Source organism: Papaver somniferum, chromosome 7 (assembly GCF_003573695.1).
Source record: "Papaver somniferum cultivar HN1 chromosome 7, ASM357369v1, whole genome shotgun sequence".
NCBI classification, from domain to species: Eukaryota; Viridiplantae; Streptophyta; class Magnoliopsida; order Ranunculales; family Papaveraceae; genus Papaver; species Papaver somniferum.
In genome coordinates, this window is record NC_039364.1 from 260,002,513 (window position 1) to 260,022,438 (window position 19,926).

A 19,926-nucleotide genomic window follows, 5' to 3' on the forward strand; every position below is an offset into this window, starting at 1 on the left:
TTGAAAAATGGGTGTCATGTGCACCCCCTCAAATATGAGCTCCCAACCTAATTTGAGCTAATTTAACCCATTTTATTAGCCTTTTTAACCTTTTTACAGACATTGATTGGTAATTTGTCCGCCTATTCCTGAGATCTTGGCTCTGCCCCTGGTTACAAACTTCTTAAAGAAGAATAAGCAGGATGCTTGTTTTGAACAAAAGAAAGAAAAAAGGTGTGATAACATCCAAACAGACCCTACATTCTCCTGTTTGTTTGTTTGTTTGTTTGTTTATGAGATTTGGTGGAGAATATATATGATATATGGAAATGGATGTCTATTTGGACCTTTTATTTTTTCCTACCTAACATTTTATTGGCTAACACCACCTACTTCCTCCTCCACCTCTTCCCAGTGCTCCCACTAAAAACACAAAAAAAAGAAAGAATTTCTTTTACGTTACAAATAAGGGATTTCTCAATTTTCTCCTTATAAAACCAAACTCATTTACTCTTCTCACTTTCAAATTCAATTGCCCAATTCTTCCATTATTCTTTCTCTCTGTACAATCAGAATTGGAATTTTTTGTCTTCCTAATTTCCAGCTTCTTCTTCTGAAATATCATCAATGGAGGGGAAGCTATTGAGAGTTAAATCACATACTTGTGCCAATTACAGTACTATTCATCGTAATCATGTTTCAAAGAATAATTTAAGAGTGCCCATTTCTTCTATTTTCACTCTAAAACCAAAAGGAAACTCTATCATCGTTAAGAAGGGTTCAACAGTAACAACAGGGTTTCAACCTATCAAAGCTTCATCATCAATGGCAACATCTCATTCTTCGTATGTATACAACGATATTTTACTTTCCTTTCTTGTTAAATTACTTGAATTTTGGTATAATGTTGCTTCAGATTGCTTTGATTTTGGGTTTCTATGAGTTTTGGAGATTAAAAATTGTTTTTTTAAAGGACTTACTTTTCCTTAGAAGGCTCTAAGTTATATTCATTTAATAGTCAGTCACGTTTATAACATTGGGTTTGCTTTACTTTTCTAAGATGTGTGAGCAACTGCTTCAGTTACATACTGGTAGAGTTTTGAGTTGTTGGAAGAATTATCTGGTTATGATTTTGAAATTTCATGCCGTATTAGCTAGGTTGTTCAATTATGTACTCCAATCGGTTACGCATTAAGACTTCAAGCTCATTTTGGCAATTTAAAACATCCATATGTGCATGTCTAGATTGTTTTTATTGTATAACGTAAGCTGATACATTTGGTAAACTAGAATTGTTGCTGCTGGGGCTAGTTTTGGGTATTGGTGGTCCTGTAACGTGCACAGACATTAATTATCCTGACTCTCGTTTAATCCCCACCCCAACTGCATCATGTTATTCGACATTGTTTATGACCACGTGCTGGGTCTTCTGAGGTTATAACATCTTATGTGATACATTTAAGACTCACTATCGACAAAACATTTTATTTTTTTACGGTTTCACCTTGTAGATGTCGTCGTAGATATCTGCTAATAGGATGTCATAACCGATCACGTGGCAATAACAATGCCTTGCATATGCTGCTATACGATATCTTCAATGAGGATGAGTACAATTGCGTGCTTAGATCATTTATTATTTGGTTTGAGTTTGTTCTATTGCTATAAACACGGTGGTGTGCGATGTTTCTAATTTATTGCTGAAATACAACTTTTAAATGCTTACGAAAGTAATTAATGATAGGAGTTGTTTTTAATACTTCGCAAAACTTCCAGATCTTTCACAAATTAGCTTAGGCCCCATGTTGGTGTTCGATGAATGTAATCTATTATGACAAGCCAAGTTTTTTTCTGTCCTCTTATGCACACATCTAGTCAAGACATCACTGAAATGCTTAGTCAGAATGTCTGGGGAATTTGACTAACCAAAATTGTTAAATCTATTGCTTAGTCAGCATATATTCTAAACAGATTTTAAATCTTAAAGATATTTTACTCGTTATCATTGATCCTCGTAGATCAATCTCTGACATTGAGCTTTATATTATTGTAGAAGATCAGAAAGCAAGAAGAGAGTGGATGAGAGTGACACCTTGACTTTGGACAGTATAAGGCACTCCTTAATCCGCCAAGAAGATAGCATAATATTTAGCCTTTTGGAGAGGGCTCAGTATTCTTACAATTCTGAAACTTATACAGCTGACACCTTTGCAATTGATGGTTTTCATGGATCTCTGATTGAGTACATGGTCAGGGGAACGGAAACCCTCCATGCTCAGGTAGGAAAGTTATCCAGATGAAAAGATGAAGTACGAAATACAGACTTTTTTTTTGTTCCTGACCTTTAATTGAGTTTCCTATGTCAATTCAGGTCGGGAGATACAAGAGTCCTGATGAACATCCGTTCTTCCCATCTGACTTGCCCGAGCCAGTGCTACCACCATTGCAGTACCCACAGGTTAGTCCGAACATGTGATGTGGCCTAGTTACTATTTCCTTATTGTCGCTTAAAAATGATGTTCACTAGTGAGATGCTAAGTAAAATCCTGCAGAACAAAATCCCGATTCCTGAATGATGGAGTACACTCAAAATTCTTCTCAATCTTCTCTTTTAGAACTAGAAAATGCATATTAATTCTCAACAACCAGTTGTACACTAAAGCAGAAAGCAGAAACTTGGACCAGCTTTCTTGAGTCCCTGAGATTCTCTGGTTTTCATTTGATTTTAGAAGTTACGGAATCCAATACAAGTCACATGTTCAAGGTCCTTTTGCATTTAATAAAATAATGCTGATTTTATAAAGTTGTACTGGTCTTGCTTTATAAAACCAAAATCTCTTTCATTTTGTTACTCTGTCTGGGTATGACCATTTTCTCAATCAAAGACAATTATGACCTTCAGTCAGTTACTGCGTTATCATTATTGCTAATGTTTTCTGCTTGGGGATCTTTTTCTAACTAAGCACTCAATATATGATTTCCATATAGGTTTTGCATCCCATAGCTGATTCTATCAACATTAACCATAGGATCTGGGATATGTACTTTAAGAAGCTTCTCCCCAGATTGGTTAAAGAAGGGAATGATGGCAACTGTGGATCAACTGCTGTTTGCGACACAATATGCCTCCAGGTAAGTTCTTGAATATGTCATGCTTCACATAGTAATCAATCCCTCTACAATTAAAAGATGGAGTTCGACTATGATGGTCGCAGTATTACATAAGAAATTAGAAACCAACTATGCTTCTTCTTATCTTCGTGTTAGTAACTAACTTAGTGTATACTATCGATTTTGTCTTGATTTTACCCAATAGTTCATGAAAAATGGATGTTTGCAAGAACTTTACCTAGTATGGTGGTGCAGAAGAACTATGTGTTCATCTTGCCTTTCAAAAGACTTACAAGTTGTAATCAACAACTGCCCTAGGAAGGGGATAGACAAGTCCTTCTGTAAGACTTAACCAAGAAAGTTGATGTTAATTTGTTGCCACCCGGATAGATAGAATCAATCTCATATGTGAAACTTGGTTATAGGAAATTAGCTAAGAGACATGCCAACAATCTATTGACTAGGTCATCGTAACATCTGTAGCTTTGGTTTGTGTCCTGGCATCCTTTCTTATTCGGTACATGATGTATTTCTTGTAACTAGCCAAAACCGTAAAAGGAAATTGAGACTTATCTACTGTCTTTCTTCTTTGTATTTTCGCTCTGCTTGTAGGCACTCTCTAAGAGAATCCATTATGGTAAATACGTGGCTGAGGCAAAATTTCGAGCCTCCCCTGCTGTCTATGAAGCTGCCATTAAAGCACAAGTACAGTTTCGAGCCTACTTTTGTTTCTGTTTTCCATTGGGCAATCTTCATTTACAGCTCTATTTCTTATACTGATTTTGCAGGATGCAGATAGATTGATGCAACTACTCACATATGAGGAAGTGGAAGCATCAGTCAAGAGGAGAGTCGAAATGAAGACAAAGACATATGGTCAAGAAGTTAACACTAGTGAAAATACTGATGGATCTGACCCAGTCTACAAAATTAGGCCAAGCTTAGTTGCAGATTTATACGGGGATTGGATCATGCCCTTGACCAAGGAAGTCCAAGTCGCATACCTCCTCAGAAGGTTGGATTGAGAACTTCCTTTTGTCTTGTTTCACTGTTTCTTTCCTACTTAAAATTGGGTAAGAAACAGTGGTTCTTGATCCTTATACTCATTAGGATTACTTACCTGATGGTACCATTGTTGATATAGAGGTGTTTAGTTAGTTCAGTTAGTTCGGCTGCTATTTATAATCTGTTTACCGGTAGTTGGTTTCACCTAGTATATTCTAAGCTGTGCTGCAATGTGAAAAGAAAGAAAAATATCGATGTTTATGCAAATTTCTATTTGTAATTAGAAATGGGTGCTTTTGCGAATTGATTCTTCTTTTCAGTATTTTCTTTTGATTTGCTGCTGAAAAACTAGTCTTTGTTGCTGAAGTTCAAATCAGACTTTTAAAAGAGTACTAGTCATAGACACTGTCCTTTGAATCTCACTAGGTGAACCTCTGAAAGACACCGTGTTCCACCACAGCCTATACATAGCTCAATGTTGGAGAAGAAATCTTTGTGGGCAATTCAGTGGGCCTCAAACTTGAAGTAAGCAATCCAGTGGGCCTCTACTTGCACTGTCTTTGAGCATGACAAATAGTTTGGTTTGCGCTACATCTCAGTGGGCTTAAACCTACTAACCCAAATCCGGCAATTATGCTAAGGGACATCTCAGTGGAAAAACCAAATGCTGATGTTACCCTTGAATCACCCTTTACCCTCAAATAGGTATATTAGCTTTGCAATAACATTCCCAAAATCCTCAACAACTCGAACCTTTCTATTGTAGGGAATTTTTATTGAACTTTTCTTCAAATTCGCAGAAGTTTGTTGTTCGAAGAGAGCCTGAACTACCCTTATATTTCTCATGAAAAAACGAACCACATTGATAATCGAAAAACTATTTCATTTTGGTTTTATAGCCGGTCCAAAAAAGGTGGGAGAAACACCTTTTTTGGCGATAATAGAAAGGTTCGAATCCTCAACAACTCGTACCTTTTCATTGTCGGAAAGTTTTTTGATCTTTCTTCAAATTCGAAGAAGTTTGTCGATCGAAGAGAGTCTGAACCACCCTTATATTTCTTATTAAAACCATGGAAAAAATGTCACATTGATAATCGAAGAACTACTTCATTCTGGTTTTGTAGTTGGTCCGAAAAAGGTTGAGAGAAACACTTTTTTTGGCGAGTAGATAAAGAGAAAAGAAATAAATGACAAATACGAAATCCCATGTAATTTTGTACCATCTTTTTTATTTTCGTTTGGACTTGAGAAATTTTGTTGAGTTTCTTTAAAATTTGGTTAATGGAGGCCATGGATAGTTGCAGGCGTAGTTCGTCCATTTAGTGAACAAGACTGTCGAACATGAAACTTATCGATTTTTTAAAATTATTCCAATACTTAGTTCGGCCACTTAGGATGATAATATGAACGACCCCTAAAATTTGACTGGTCAACAAAGGTAAAACAAACATCAGGAATATTCAGAAGTTGTGCATTCCTACTCTCAAGCCGTCGATTCATTCAGAATGTCTGACAGAAACCATATTCATAGATTCAGGTTATTGGCGGCGAATATGTTTCAGCCATGATTTGTTCTACAACTAACAAAATTATTTGTGTAGTAAAAAAAGGGATATGAGGTTTGTATTGCATATTCTCTGTGCTTTCAAACTTGAAAGTACTGGAATATAAAGAGACCAAATCGTTTCAATTCCATAACTTTACCACTCACATGGTGGTAACCAATTAACTTCCACTCCCTAATTTGAATTGTTGTCTTTTTATGTCAGTTAATGTTAATTAGTGATGTTACTAATTATCTTTAGTAGTAAATTAACAAACCCAAAACATTTTAATCCAGTTACAGAATGAAGGAGCGGGTGATTACAACCAAAGAATTTTCTGCCAAAACTACAGATCCGACAGAAGAAATTATTGTTATGAAACCAATTGCCCAACATTCCAATTCACCCAATGATGTAGAACTTTCATGGCCTAATGTTGGTGGAACAGAAGTAGTTATCGAGGAACAACAGTCAGATAATTTTGTTGACCAAGTTGATGAGGAAGACATTGAGGAACCACATTCAGTAGAATGGGCCGAAGAAGTGTCCGAATAAAATAAAAATACAAATAACAACATTGTTAACCAGTTGTTGCTGCTTGAAGAGATCGGTGATGGTCTACCCAAGGATAATGGTGAAGTCCTATTTGGATATGAAGACCATATCATTGTCAAAATTTGGCGTCACCGGGTAATGTGAAGTTGTAATCTTGGTAATTTTTTATAGAAATATTATTGACCAATGTATTTTTTACTATGTAGTATCCAAAAAATGATGCTAGAATTTTGAAGCTCTACATTCTCTTTGAAACAATGTTAAGTTGGCAATTGGATGAGGAATGTGAGGAGGTTCAAGAAATTGTGCTCAAGTCGGGATATATAACACAATTAAAGCTTCCCAATTCCCATCATGAGGTCGATAGAGTTGACATCTCCGCATTCGTGGAGAGATTTTATTTCGAGAATGACACATTTCATCTCCCCACCGGAGAAATGACAATAATTCCGGACGACATTGTCCATATTTCGGGTTTATTAGTGGGCCGGGTGCGACTCAAAATTGATTGGAAACCCTTGAAAGATTTGGGTTTAAAATTTGCTTGGTTGGATGAAGCCGAAATGATGGTTCAGTTCAGCTGCTGCAAAATTTCCTAAAGTAATTTCCTAAAGTAACTGGTAGGCGAATAAAACAACCTACAATGTAATAACTGCAAGTATACAGGTTCTATTGAAGATAGTATGCAAGCAAGGGTTTGTCCACAGGGACTAGGTGGGTGTGGTATTATTTCTTTGTTTTCCTAACTGACTTCTACAAGTGGCAGTGACAATACAAAAGCAAACAAGGAATTGGGGGAACACTAGGGTCTTGAATCCACCTTTCTCCTAAGCTAAGTCATCCTAGTTCTTGCTCTTGTCCCTAGTATAGTTATCAGTGAGCTTCTAGGCTCAACTGACTAACTAGATGGCAGTTGAGGTTCAATGCCTGCTGCTCATCAAAGGGTTGGGTCTAAAAAGGAAACTAAAAGCACTAAGATGGTCATCTTCCTAATATTAGATAGTATTCTCATTAACCAACTAACTAAAGGTCAACCACTTAGGTGTTCTACTAACCTAAAGGATATTCAATCCTAGCCTTTTCAGCACAACAGGAACATAACAAGAATTACTTAGTAATAGGATCAGAGTTTCACCAACACCCTAATTAAACTAATTAGCACATGATGAACATAATGGAACTGCACATGAACTGAGTTGAATTGGAATTGAAACAAAAAAAAATACAAACCTAAAAACTAACAGTGGGTGCACCGGCTAATCCAAGCATACCCATTTCACACAAACCGCATCCCAATTTATAGTTACAATGCTCTTCCCCAAAATAACCTAATTTCAGAAATTAGGGTTTATAAAAATATGAAAAAAATACTCACCACTCTTCTCTGATAACTGCTCCCTCTCTTCGATACACTCTGCTGCTCCATCTCCTGGTCCAATTGCGTCTCTAGCTTATCCTAATTCATCAATCTCTCACCTAGGGTTGCAGAGGGAGAAAAGAGGAGAAATTGATGAAATAGAAGGCTAGAAAGATAGGGGAAATAGGTAGGATGAAGGGTTTGAGGTAGGGGAGGTGATGGTGGTTTTGTTTACTCGAGTTCTGCTCGAGTAGGTGATGGTGATGGTGAAGCAGGAGAAGAAGAAGAAGGTATGGGTCGAGTTGTTTTTTTGCAGAGGAGAGAAGGGGATGATGGGTTCGATTGAAGGGAGTGTTTGGTTGTTGTTTAGAAAAGAGTTAGGTACTACGGTGTGAGACGGAGACATCTAAATCTGAAGTTTGGCGAGGAGAAGACGTTGGATGAAATGTTGATGGATGAATCCGACGGGTGAGATTAGAATTAGGTGATATGGTATTGGTCAGAACAGCGAACTCTGACGAACAGCGAAGCAACTCCGTTGGATTTCTGAGATGATGGGTCGATCTGATGGCTACAGAAGAATGGGTTTGGGTTTGGAGTTTAGGGTTTAGAGTTTGGGCTTGGGTTTAGAGTTTGGGTTTAGAAAATTCTGAGCCCACTTCTTCTTTAAGAACAATTTCTTCCTTTTAAGCCCACTTCTATCCTTGAGTCTTCCATACCACATTCTTCACTGCCTTTCTGCCAAAGTTTCTGTCGGCTTTCTCCCATGTCTTTGCTCTTTTCGCTCCACAACTCATCCAATCTTTATTTAGAACCTAAAAATACAAAATTAAATAGCATTAAGTATTTATCCTTGAGGAGAGTAAAATACATAATTCATTACAAAAAGAGAATTAATGGTATGCAAAATGGGATAAGTGCTAATAAAATGATAAGCAATAATCCAATATTTGGCACCTATCAGAAATCCCTGACGGAGAAGCAAATTAAAATAAAGAAAAGAGATTGAAATTCTTCGAGCTAACAGAATTGAGGCATCGTTTTAAGGGGAGCGTGAAAAGAAAAATTCCTCTATCCCCAAACGAAATCAAGTGGACTGTTACAACGTTCTTAATGTTTGTAGAAATGGTGCGCGATATTTTCGGAAAAACAGGGAACTTAGTGGGCGCCAAATACCTTCAATTGTTTATAAATGTCAATAAAGCTTCTAGATATTCTTTGGGAACTATTTGCATTGCCTTTTTAGTCAAGAATTTGAGAGAAGCTTCTCGGAAGAAGTATCGGCAAATGGGTGGTAATATAACTTTTCTCCAAGTAAGAAATTTCTGATCCCCTTTTATAATTCTAATATGTTTTTATTTTGTTTTACCTTAGATTCAGACAAGAACTATTAGGACATTCTTGATTAGTATTTTTGGTAACTTATATTTGGATGGTAATCATAATGTCGTATGTATACGTACGTGAACATAGGTTTGGATATACAAATATTTTTCGGGAGTGAGTAAGAGATTTGTAGCAAACGAAACAGTATGGGATGCGGGGTCCCATTGTAATGCGGTAAAAAGTAGAGGGGTGTCCTCAAGCCATCAAGCTTGAGACTTGGTGCGCATAAGGTTTTCGTTAAATAACTTGAAGTGGGACGACATCACGGATGTGAAATTTGACCCCATGTCGATCGGAGATATGCTTATGAAAAATATCCAATTTCTTTGTACCATGGACCCTTGTTTTTTCGGAATGAGTGCACAATGTATAATTCAACCAGAATCGTGCACCAACTTGGTTACCACCGGCAGAAAGTGTATGTTCAGCTTGAAGTTGATGTGAAGAAAAGTAAAAAGCCGAAATACATGTTTCAATACAAACTGGAAGTAAGTTCTAAGACATGCGTCGAGAGGGACCATACCTCCGGAAGTTACATGGATGTGGAACGGTTGATAGAAGATATCGGAGCAGATGCTGAATACAAGCAATGGTTTGAATCAATCTCATATTTGCAAGTATCTGTCCCGAATAAACCTATCATCCGGGGCAGTGAAATTCAGGACCTAGTGGAGTACAAGAGAATCACGGTAACATATTATGCTCATTTTTATGGTTCGATGTTATGTATAAAAACCATCTCGGATTGTAACCCAAATTCTTTTGGTATATAATTGGAATACATAGAGAAATAGGTCTATTCTGATATCTCATTTTCAAATCTGAGCCTTTTTTTTTATTTCTTACAAAACTAAGCCAATTGAACGGATTCCATCAAATTCGTTATCTCAGTTAATATTTCGTGTTGACTTGTCAGCATCTCATTAAAATATCGTAGTAAATATGGTTAGAATGGCCTTAGATGTATGTTTAGCAACCAATGCTGTTATCTTCAGACATTTTTATATGACTACACTTTTGCAAATTTATGTAATACATTATATATCTTATTAGCCAATTTCATTTTACACTGCAGATCATTTGGTGACAGTTGTTGCAGATTATTTGATGCAAATTTCGAAAAAGTTCAAATGCAGAAGGTTCCTGCTGATGAGAAGTCACTGTGGGCTACAGTCGTTTTGCATTGTGCAACCCCGATCGCTGCAATCATGCAAGGTTGAGAAGAAATTGCTAGGGATGAAAAAATTTCTGTCACTGGCTTTAAGTTCTTGTGATTGTATTTTCAGTTTCAATATTAGCTAATGATTTTTTTTCAAGGCCTCTTCATGTTGATACTTCTAGGGATGAAGAAATTTCTAAGACTGTTAAGGTTTAGTTGCGGGTCTATTTGGACTAACTTGCAGGCTTGGTTAAATATTTGTTTGGTTAATGCAAAAAAAAAAAAAAAATCTGAATGTGTTTGAATCAAGTTAAAAAAATAGATTCTTAATTTTATGTTGGCTCAACTGAATTTTGTAAATTCACGATGTCTGTCTTATAGTTGTTCTCATCTTTTTGCATACTGAATTTAGCCTTGAGAGTTGGTTCTTTATGTTTTCCTTCTGTACGTTGGTGATTAACAACATTCACTAGTCCAATTGAAATGAGACTAGTGTGTTTATATATGTCTTTATATGTATCTTGGATCAGAAAAGGAGATGATGCATCTAACTTCTTACAACAACTGCGCAGGTACTAGAAACACCACCACATAGTGGTATTCTGACGCCCATACACGATCAAGCTTGAAATATCCTTATGCTATCACAATGTCAGCGGAGAAGTCCTCTTGCGCGTAATATAGAAGCACCAGCACTGACCACAGATTTAGGTTGGGGGTATAGGTAATTAGACTGAAGTTGTGGAATACCAGTAGAAATAAAGCAGGGATAGCATCTGGCAGTGTGGCACACAAGGTAAATCAGATTTTTTATTCAAACTGGATGCAAAATCAGTTGCATGGGCAGTAACTGATGTAGAACGACTTATAGCTTGGCAATTACATCACCAGAATTCAGAAGCTAAACAAGTTGTACAGGCTTTTGAGTATTGGGATTGCATTTGTATTATTAGAGTTCAAAACAGTGTTGCTCATATTTCTGGCCAAACTGTTTAAGAAAAAGAAACTAACAAATGAATGGCTTTTTAGACACCAAATTGCATTAGGCATCAGTTAGAAGATGTTTGTCATGTGTAACACACTTAATTGTTCAATGAATCTTCTTTTGCACCAAACAAAAAAAGAAGTCCGTACACGAGTTACTGCACTCCTTTTGGACTAAAAATATTAGCAGGGATTCACCGTCTTATTAATTCTTTTTCAATTTCTTGTATTCTGAAGGGTGTTCTTCTCTTTTGCAGACATATTTTTTACTTTGTAGCGCAAATTTTTGTTATAATATAATTGTATGACCTGTAGACTTTGAAAACTACCAGTTTTAGTGTGTTCCATAATTTTGTAATGACACCTAAATGTCGGTCTATCTAACGGCATGCATTAACTAGCATGAAATTCCAAAAAAAGGGTATGATTGAATTTAATATATATACCAAACATGCAAAGTTTGAATGTGACATGAAAGAACTTTCTTGGCTGTGAGCATCCGGGTTCAGGGTCGGATTGAATTTAATATATTCCAAAAAAACTTTCTTGGCCGTGAGCATCCTGTCCTTGTCTAGGCATATTATGAAGTCAAGGCAATAAGAAGTGTCAGTTCTAATCCTTTTACTTGTCTTAAAAGGGAACTCTATTGAGGATATACTACTTAAGAGGACTGCCTCCCCTACAAGGTCATCCTGAACTAATCAACATGGCTATTATCATCTCCTTAAGGATACAGTTGTTAGATTCAAGGCTTCTAATTGGTTTTGAACTTCAAGTTTATACATCTTAAGGATTCTAAGGCATCATTCTTATCCCTAACCAAGTATACAAGATAGTACCTCGTACAATTATCTACGGAAGTTATAAACCATATTTCACCACAGTGGCTTTGGGTTGAGCTCATGTCAACTAGGGCTAACTGAATTAATTCTAAGGGCTTAGAATTACTCTGAACATTTGTGGTAAGAGATTTTATATCATATTTTGATTCCTCAAAGATTTTACTTTTTTGTTCAAAATCCAAACTAAATTACGGATTCTATCTGATCATCATTATGTCTATGTTCAGTACCCATAGTCATAAACTATATCACAGGACAATTAGATAGAACAACAAATTAGTCCAGAGAAGTCTTATCGCACGTTTCAATTAGATAGCGATAGCTTCAAGTAACAAGGACTATGGGTTGAATAGACGATTCTATCATTCCCATAAACGACGCTAGTGATCGCAACAAGAGTTAGAAATCAAATTGAGCAAAAACATCAATAAATTTTGTTAAGTGAAAGTAAACATTACTTACCGAGAAAATCAGTGAAGATAAGTCCATCGGAATAACGACCAGTCGGGACACCGGGGACAGGCATACCATAAGGGAACTTCCAGCATCTAACAGTAAAGTTGTTATTTCCTGTATCAAGATAAGAATCCCCGAATAGAAACAACTTCGAGGGAGAATGACCTTCGGAACCATGATTTTGTACTACTACTTGTTGATCAGTAACAGAAACCGTTAAGCCGAATAAGAAGAAAAAAAGAACTAGCACTGAGAAAATAAAAGTAAAATTTTGCAAAAGAACTGTGGCAGTTGTCCTGCCTAATGGTCATTTACGTTGTTTTAAATAGGACTCTTTGTTTGATATTTTCTTTCAAACTCCAAGTTTTCTTCTTCGTTGAAACAAACAAGTATCCATATACTAGATGATGAATCATTTACGTCAAACACAATACAACCCCAGTAATAAAGAACTGGAGTTGGAGTTGTGTTTCTCAAGTGAATCATTTACATCACAGGTTTTTTTTAAATAAATAGCCTTATGAAATGATAACATCCTTCAATCATCCATGGCGATGTTGAATATCTTTAATTCATCTCTTTGCTAGATGCTGATGGATTATGTATTTATACGTTTCAGGTGAATCAATTAACAAACATGCACCCCAAGAAGTCACCGGCAGTTAGACATCACGGGGAAGTTGCTGATGACCACCAACACACTACAAATATCGAAGAAAATGGTCTAGTTCTCCGACCAATGGCTAAAGAATCCGACATTTGCATTCCCTTAGATCGAGAAAAAGAACATTATCAGGTAAACGAATTTCATGTTCACTTTGGGTTTCAGTAAAGATCATTCCGCATTAATTTCGCCATCTAACGCCTAAACAATATCTTGTGTCAAGACCTTAGAGGCACCTTGTCCAAGTGTTGGAGATGTCCTGCGACGAATGAAATCAGATGCTAAGAGAAATGATAAACTAGCAAAACTCGCTCCAATCTGTTTAGGAATGGCAGCCTTTTCAATTGCAATTGTTACTCCTGTACTTGTGGAACTTCTGACAAAAATGACACATCTTCATCACCCGGTAATCTTTAAAAGCTTGGCATGGTCAGGCATGTTCTCCTTCATCTTCTCCATAACTGCATGGGGTCTCGGCTACATCAACCCACATATACAATTTTTAATCCGTTTCGTAGAAATGCTCTTGATCCTTAGTTTTTCCTTGATCGTTTGTACCTTTCTAATTGCACTTCTCACTTTATGAATATGATACAGTAGTTGCTTGGTAGCTTCGTTCTGAGAAACTTGTGGTCATACATACAGCTAGATACACATAACTCAGAAAATGTACGTATATACTGTATTGATTGTTATACTCACCAACTGAAAAGCGATGCTTCGACAATATATCCCACACAAAATCTCCCATTTCAAAATCCACTGCTTTGCGCTTTTTATCATCTGATGCCATGATAAATTTATTTAAGAATTTGGTCTTGCGACTCGCATGCTAGAATAAAACTTGAACTTTTTCACTTTCATAATTACCAACCAATATTGAGCATTGGATGGAGTACACCTATCCTCCAAAAATCCAACTGCACCATAACCTGAAAACAGTCATACATAAGGAATCAATACAAATATTTAAGTTCTTAGTTCTAGTCATAAACGTAAAACCAAGGCCACAATCGGCAGAAAGATTAACATTAGGATGAACATCTCTAAGATCCAAGTTCTTATTTCTACTCACATTGTTCTCCCAAATATCTTCTGCCACCCAAGAAACCTTACTCTTAAGAGTATGCAAGAATGCAACATTCACTATATTGGATAAGATGCATAGCAGCCTAACGTACAACCGTGGCCTTTGAGCCACAGTAATTCAAAAGGTAGTTAAATGCTATAAATATGCCCGAAGGAAATTTGACATTGAACTTGAAAAGGCCAACTCGACCACTGTCAGCATCTGGTGTCTTATAAGATTCCATGATTTTTTTGATTCAAAACAACCTAGGATATTGATTAAAACCATGACTAATAGTGCTGCTGCATTATAATAGAACGAAGAGGACTCGAATGTGGAGGGGTCAAGGTCTAAATAGTCTGACAAGACAGCTCACTCTAGGGAGAAGACTACAATTTAAATCCTACTGTAAACATCTGGCACAATCCTCCCTAGGTACAGAATTGAGGCTAGCTTAACAACTTAATGCAAATCGGGATGTTTTCCATAGAACAAATTAAACTGAAACATGTCAGGCCGTCCAGGCAAACAAGATATTCTTAGACTAACAACCCCAATCAAAGGACTTTTTATGTAGTCACAGTGTACATCACGAACACATAACAAATTGATAACCCCCAGATAAACGATCAAACAAAAGTAGCTAAATTTACACCAAACAGTCAAAAAAGAACACATACCAAAAGAGGGGGAAGATTAAACACTAATATAAGACTACTTACTTCTATTGAAATGGTGAAGTCCAACTTCAGCAAGCATAGCATAGTACTCATCAAATCCTTTATCAGTCACTACTGAAGGTGACGTCAGAGAAATTTTCTCCTTAATCAAACCCTTTGAGACTATAATTCTGATGATAGATTCAGAGACACCTTCATATTTCAAAAGTTCTAGTTTGACCATCAACTTTCAACCACATTTACATTGAGAATCCAAGAAGAACTTTTAAGAGTTGTAACTACGACTGAATAATTCTCTTACGAATCAAATGAAGGAACAAATTGGATTTTTAAGCTCACATTCAGGATGAATGAGTTCCTTGAGATGAAATTAGCTAGTTGTATTCCATAAAGAATTGAAGGAAGAAAAAAATCCAATTTGAGTTTGTTTTAAGAGGATGAAATAGCAAAATTAATGGATGCTTAGTGATAAGATCTGTAGTGTGAGGTTTAGTGAATCCTCAGTTTATCGAATAGCTTCATTTTTCAGATAATCCACATAATGAATTTATCAAATAAGAAACTACAAATGAAGAGTCAGAAGGAGAGGAAGATGAACTGATCACATTATCACTAGTAGACATGGAGCTAACCTAAACGAAAAACACCTGGATTCTGTAACGCGAGGAGAAAATATTTAGAAGATATTGATGAACATAGATTGGTTGGTGTCAAAACAGACTATTGAATCTAGTTATCTTATCTCTAGTCGATATGTCCATTTCGAAATGGACCTTGGCATAGGGGCGGCAAGGAATGGTAGAGGTGAGGCAAGGGTAATAGTAATGTCCCTCTAATTGGTTAGGAGGTGTCCTATGGGGGTTGTTAATTGATCAGATTACCCTTTTCACCTCAAATGGACTAATTTATCCTTGTTTTTGTGGTTGAAAAGACTGAATTGTCCTTCCCCATTATTAACCTAATTAAAACTCAAAACAGTTTTTTTTTACTTCATCTTCTTCTCCTCTTCTCCACCACCATTAAAACTTCTTCATCGTTCTTCTTCGATTAATCGGCGAGTTGAAAAATTGATAATCGTTGATTTGAAACTATATTAGAGATGTCGAAGAAGCAGGTTTGTGAAGATTGTAGGGTTCTAATAAACCAAATCCTCCATTAGGTCAAGAACATCAATTTGAAACTCCTCAGCCATCAAAATCATGCACAATGACTTATATAAGGTATGTTTCGAAAAACCCAGTTAGTATTTCGTCTATTGTGTTTGATTTAAGTTAGTTTTGTATGAAAAATTAGGATTTTAGATCAAAATTGAAACTTGAAATTGAAACTTGCATGTGAGGTACGGTTGAAAATAACCCGCATACCAATCGTACCTGCAAAATTTGAAGAACATACGGTTGGTTTCAACCCAAATACCAACCGTATGTTGAAAAAGTTGAGAAATAGGTTTAGATACGGTTCGTAGCGAAACGTACCTTACCAACCGTATCATCCATACGGATGGTAACCTAAAGCACATTACCAACCGTATTTTTTCCTGTGTACTTTTTGTTATGGGAGCTACGGTTGCAAATATTGGTTGAATTACCAACCGATGCTTTGGACGGTTGGTATGGGAACCCAAGTTATGAACCGTACTTCCATCCGGTTGGTAACTTGATGCAGGTTACCAACCGTATATTTTCCTGTGTATTTTGTTTTATGGGACCTACGGTTGCAAATATTTGTTGAATTACCAACCGACATTTTGGACGGTTGGAATGGACCCCAAGTTACGAACCGTACTTTCATCCGGTTGGTAACTTGATGCAGGTTACCAACCGTATATTTTCTTGTGTATTTTGTGTTATGGGAGCTACGATTGCAAATATTTGTTGAATTACCAACCGATGTAGTATACGGTTGGTATGGGAACCCAGGTTACGAACCGTACTTAAGTCTACTCAGGAATATCTTTGTGTTTTGTTTTTGTTTTCCATATTATTTGTTATAATTTTAGTTAATCAATCAATTGTAATGCTTGTGTAGGAAAAAGAGAGGAAATAACTTAACCCCGATTGATCATATGCCCACCCCTCGTGGTGACAAACATTTAGGATTTCAAAATAGAGGTATCCACAAGGATGAGATGAGGAAGAAGAATAGGTTTGAAATTAAGTGGAGGGAGCAACCTGTGGCTCAATCTGCAGCTGAGTTAGAAGGATTGGAAGATGAAGAGGAAGAAGAGGAATCAAATGATGAAGAGGAGGAAGAGCAAGCAAATGATGTAGAGGAGGAAGATGAAGAGAATGATGAAGAAATGGAAGAGAAAGAAAATGATGAAGAAATGGAAAAGGGAGAAAATACCAAAGGAAAAGAGGTAGTTGTTTATGTACCTCCAAGGAAAAAGAAAGAAAAGAAGCCGAGAAAGGAGCCCGCACCGAAAGGGATGCATATTCCTAAAGGCAAAGAATTGTTGTTGCCAGCGAAGAAGAACAAAATGCTTTGGGGCGAGGCTCCAGATAAGTCTTCAATCTTATTTGGTTATAAAGATTCCTGGGCTGCAAAAGTCTGTCAAACAAGGGTATGATTTTTCTTTTTTTTTTCTTAGCATTCAATTTTTAACTGATTGTGATCCATTTTGTTTGTTTATTTCAGTTCACCAATATGTGTTAATATTTTTGTATGTTTCTGTTTTTAGGACCATGCAAGATGCACAAAATTGCTCAAGCGTCAAAGGGATAAACATTGGACATTAAGTAAAGAATGTGCTTTGGTTCGAGATCTAGTGGTTAATACAGGATTAGGGCCCGGAATCCTCAATTTTCAAATGGAGTACGATAGTGTTGTGGTCTCTGCGTTTAGGGAACGATATTGGCTTGAAACCGATACATTTCATCTTTCATTTGGAGAGATGACAATAACACCGGACGATGTGAAACAAATTACTGACCTTGAAGTTGAAGGACAATCAGTATTTGAAGGTTTCAACAACAACATGGCTTGGACGGACCTTTACGCTCTTCTTAAAGAAACACTTGGGTGGGGGAAGATGAAACTGAGATGGAGTTTAAGTTGGCTGGTGGTTACAACCCAAAGGAACCACATAAACTAAAAAAACCGTTGAAAAATCTAATGTTGAAGAATCTGAGGAAAAAGTTTAAAGGAACGTTCAAGAGGGAAAAGGCAGGTGAGGTGATTGATGAAATAACAGCTAAGCGTACAACCACAGCTTACTTGTTGTATTCTCTTGGGACCGTATTCTTTCCCGACAACTTGGGAAATCGGGTGAATGTTCATTATCTACAATTGTTGAAGAATTTGGACAACATCAAAAACTATTCGTGGGCCACTGCCACCCTTGCATATCTACTTGATAGCCTAAGAAAAACCTCGAGGGTTGGAGCTACTGAAATTGTCGGGAATGTTGCGATTCTAATGGTAAGTTTGGTTACATTTTTATTCAATTATATGATGGTTTGTTATATTTTTAGTCATGAGGCAATAGTTTATACTCGGCTTTTATTTTAGGCATGGGTTTATGACCACTTTCCTAGCTTGGACCCTCCTACTAATTTGGAACCACATGATTACGGCCCTACGGGAAAGAAGTTCATGTTCACTGGTAGACAACAAAAGTTCAAAGACGACAAGCTCATTCGAATGAGGGAGCAAATAGATGCTTTCACTGTTGAAGATGTTATCTTTGACCCTTATGTGAGGATCCACAATGGAGTTGATGTTTGTAGGTTCTTAGAGACCGCAGGATACAATGGACCATTGTATCATCCCACAGGTTACGTTATGACCAATCTTCGTCGCATTCTACGCCAAATTGGTCATATTCAAGTAAGGGCTATCAAGGAAAACTTCAAATTATCCAAGGAAGGATCCGAGACAAAAGGCCCCACCATTTTACTCAACCACCTCCCAACTCCGACGGTTGATGCTTGGAACAATCGCCATGAAGAAAGATACCAACTCGCAGTGGCAGAGGAAATTCCTTGTATCAACATGAAAGAATCCACTGCTGATTACATGACTTGGTATACTTATTTTGGTCATCCATATGTGATCAATAATGATCCAGAGGCCCAGCAAGCTATTCTAAAGGCTGTAGCACAAAGGAAGGCAGTTGATGAGACCAAAGAGAAAACGGGTCTATTTGGTTTGTCTTGGAAGAAGCTATACTTCATGTCGGTATGTAATTTTGTTATCCTCATGACTTTGGATTTGAAGATTAATGTATATTATGAAATAATCTCTTAACACTCTTTTTGACATGTCAACAGAAAGAATGAGGACAATCTTTGGCAAATAGCATGACTTCATGCATACGTAGTAATGGTGTGATTAAAACTCCTCAACAAAAGATCTTGCAAGAACAAATAAGGAACTTGCATAATCCCAACATGGAAGAATTGTACGAGGGGTTGGTCATGGAAGAACGAGGCTCAAAAAGGAGTAGAGACACTCTTGGAGGTGCGAGTAGTAGCCGTCGTCAACTTTCACCTGGCAGCGAAGAGACAAATGATGGAGATGAGGAGGGAGGGGTGGGCCATAGCCGAAGAGGTGGTCGCGGTCGTCCTAAAACTCGCGGTGGTCCTAAAACTCGTGGTGGTGGTAGCACCAACAAAAGGGGTCGTGGTGGCCGCCATGCTTATTTATGGTTTTATCTTAGTTGTGTGTTGTTAGTTATGACTTTCGACTTATGGATTTATCTTATTTGTGTGTGGATGTTATGAATTTCGACTTATGTTATGCATAATTGTTTTATGTTAGTTATGGAATTTAGCTTATGAACTTATATGTGTTAGAGGTACACCAGAGATACGGTTTGTACAGTTAGTAATTACCTTTTAAATACCAACCGTATCTCTGGATTTCAAATTTACTGAGACATACGGTTGGTAACTTCCTTTTAATTACCAACCGTATGTATAGGTACGGTTGGTAACCCAAATACTCTACTAACCGTATATCTTCCTGTATCCCTATAACTGTGGATTTCAAATTAATCCAGACATACGGTTGGTAACTGCCTTTTAATTACCAACCGTATCTCTGGATTTCAAATTAATCCAGAGGTACGGTTGGTAACTACCTTTTAAATACCAACGGTATTTCTGGATTTCAAATTTACTCAGAGGTGCGGT

The 19,926-nt window shown here is 37.0% G+C and overlaps 1 protein-coding gene and 1 long non-coding RNA gene across 2 annotated transcripts; one reads left to right on the forward strand and one right to left on the reverse strand.

Moving 5' to 3' along the window:
- The first annotated feature begins 356 nt into the window (after positions 1 to 356).
- On the forward strand, positions 357 to 4,398 carry LOC113300244 (chorismate mutase 3, chloroplastic-like). The gene is made up of 6 exons (XM_026549451.1): positions 357 to 824; positions 2,033 to 2,258; positions 2,351 to 2,437; positions 2,968 to 3,111; positions 3,703 to 3,795; positions 3,879 to 4,398. Exons 1-6 carry the CDS (start codon positions 607 to 609, stop codon positions 4,113 to 4,115), a joined length of 1,005 nt encoding a protein of 334 aa, XP_026405236.1. The 5' UTR covers positions 357 to 606; the 3' UTR covers positions 4,116 to 4,398.
- Positions 4,399 to 12,757: 8,359 nt separating this feature from the next.
- Positions 12,758 to 15,506, reverse strand: LOC113300245. The gene is made up of 2 exons (XR_003335638.1): positions 14,834 to 15,506; positions 12,758 to 13,974 (listed from the first exon to the last, which is right to left on the reverse strand). It is a non-coding gene; the product is annotated as an uncharacterized LOC113300245 (long non-coding RNA).
- Between the last annotated feature and the right edge of the window lie 4,420 nt (positions 15,507 to 19,926).

Excerpts from the sequence above, each read along its gene's own strand:
- LOC113300244 (XM_026549451.1), top strand. The coding sequence starts at position 607 with ATGGAGGGGAAGCTATTGAGAGTTAAATCACATACTTGTGCCAATTAC. Across the intron at positions 3,112-3,702 it reads GCGACACAATATGCCTCCAG|GCACTCTCTAAGAGAATCCA; the intron begins GTAAGTTCTTGA and ends CTCTGCTTGTAG. Across the intron at positions 3,796-3,878 it reads AAGCTGCCATTAAAGCACAA|GATGCAGATAGATTGATGCA; the intron begins GTACAGTTTCGA and ends CTGATTTTGCAG.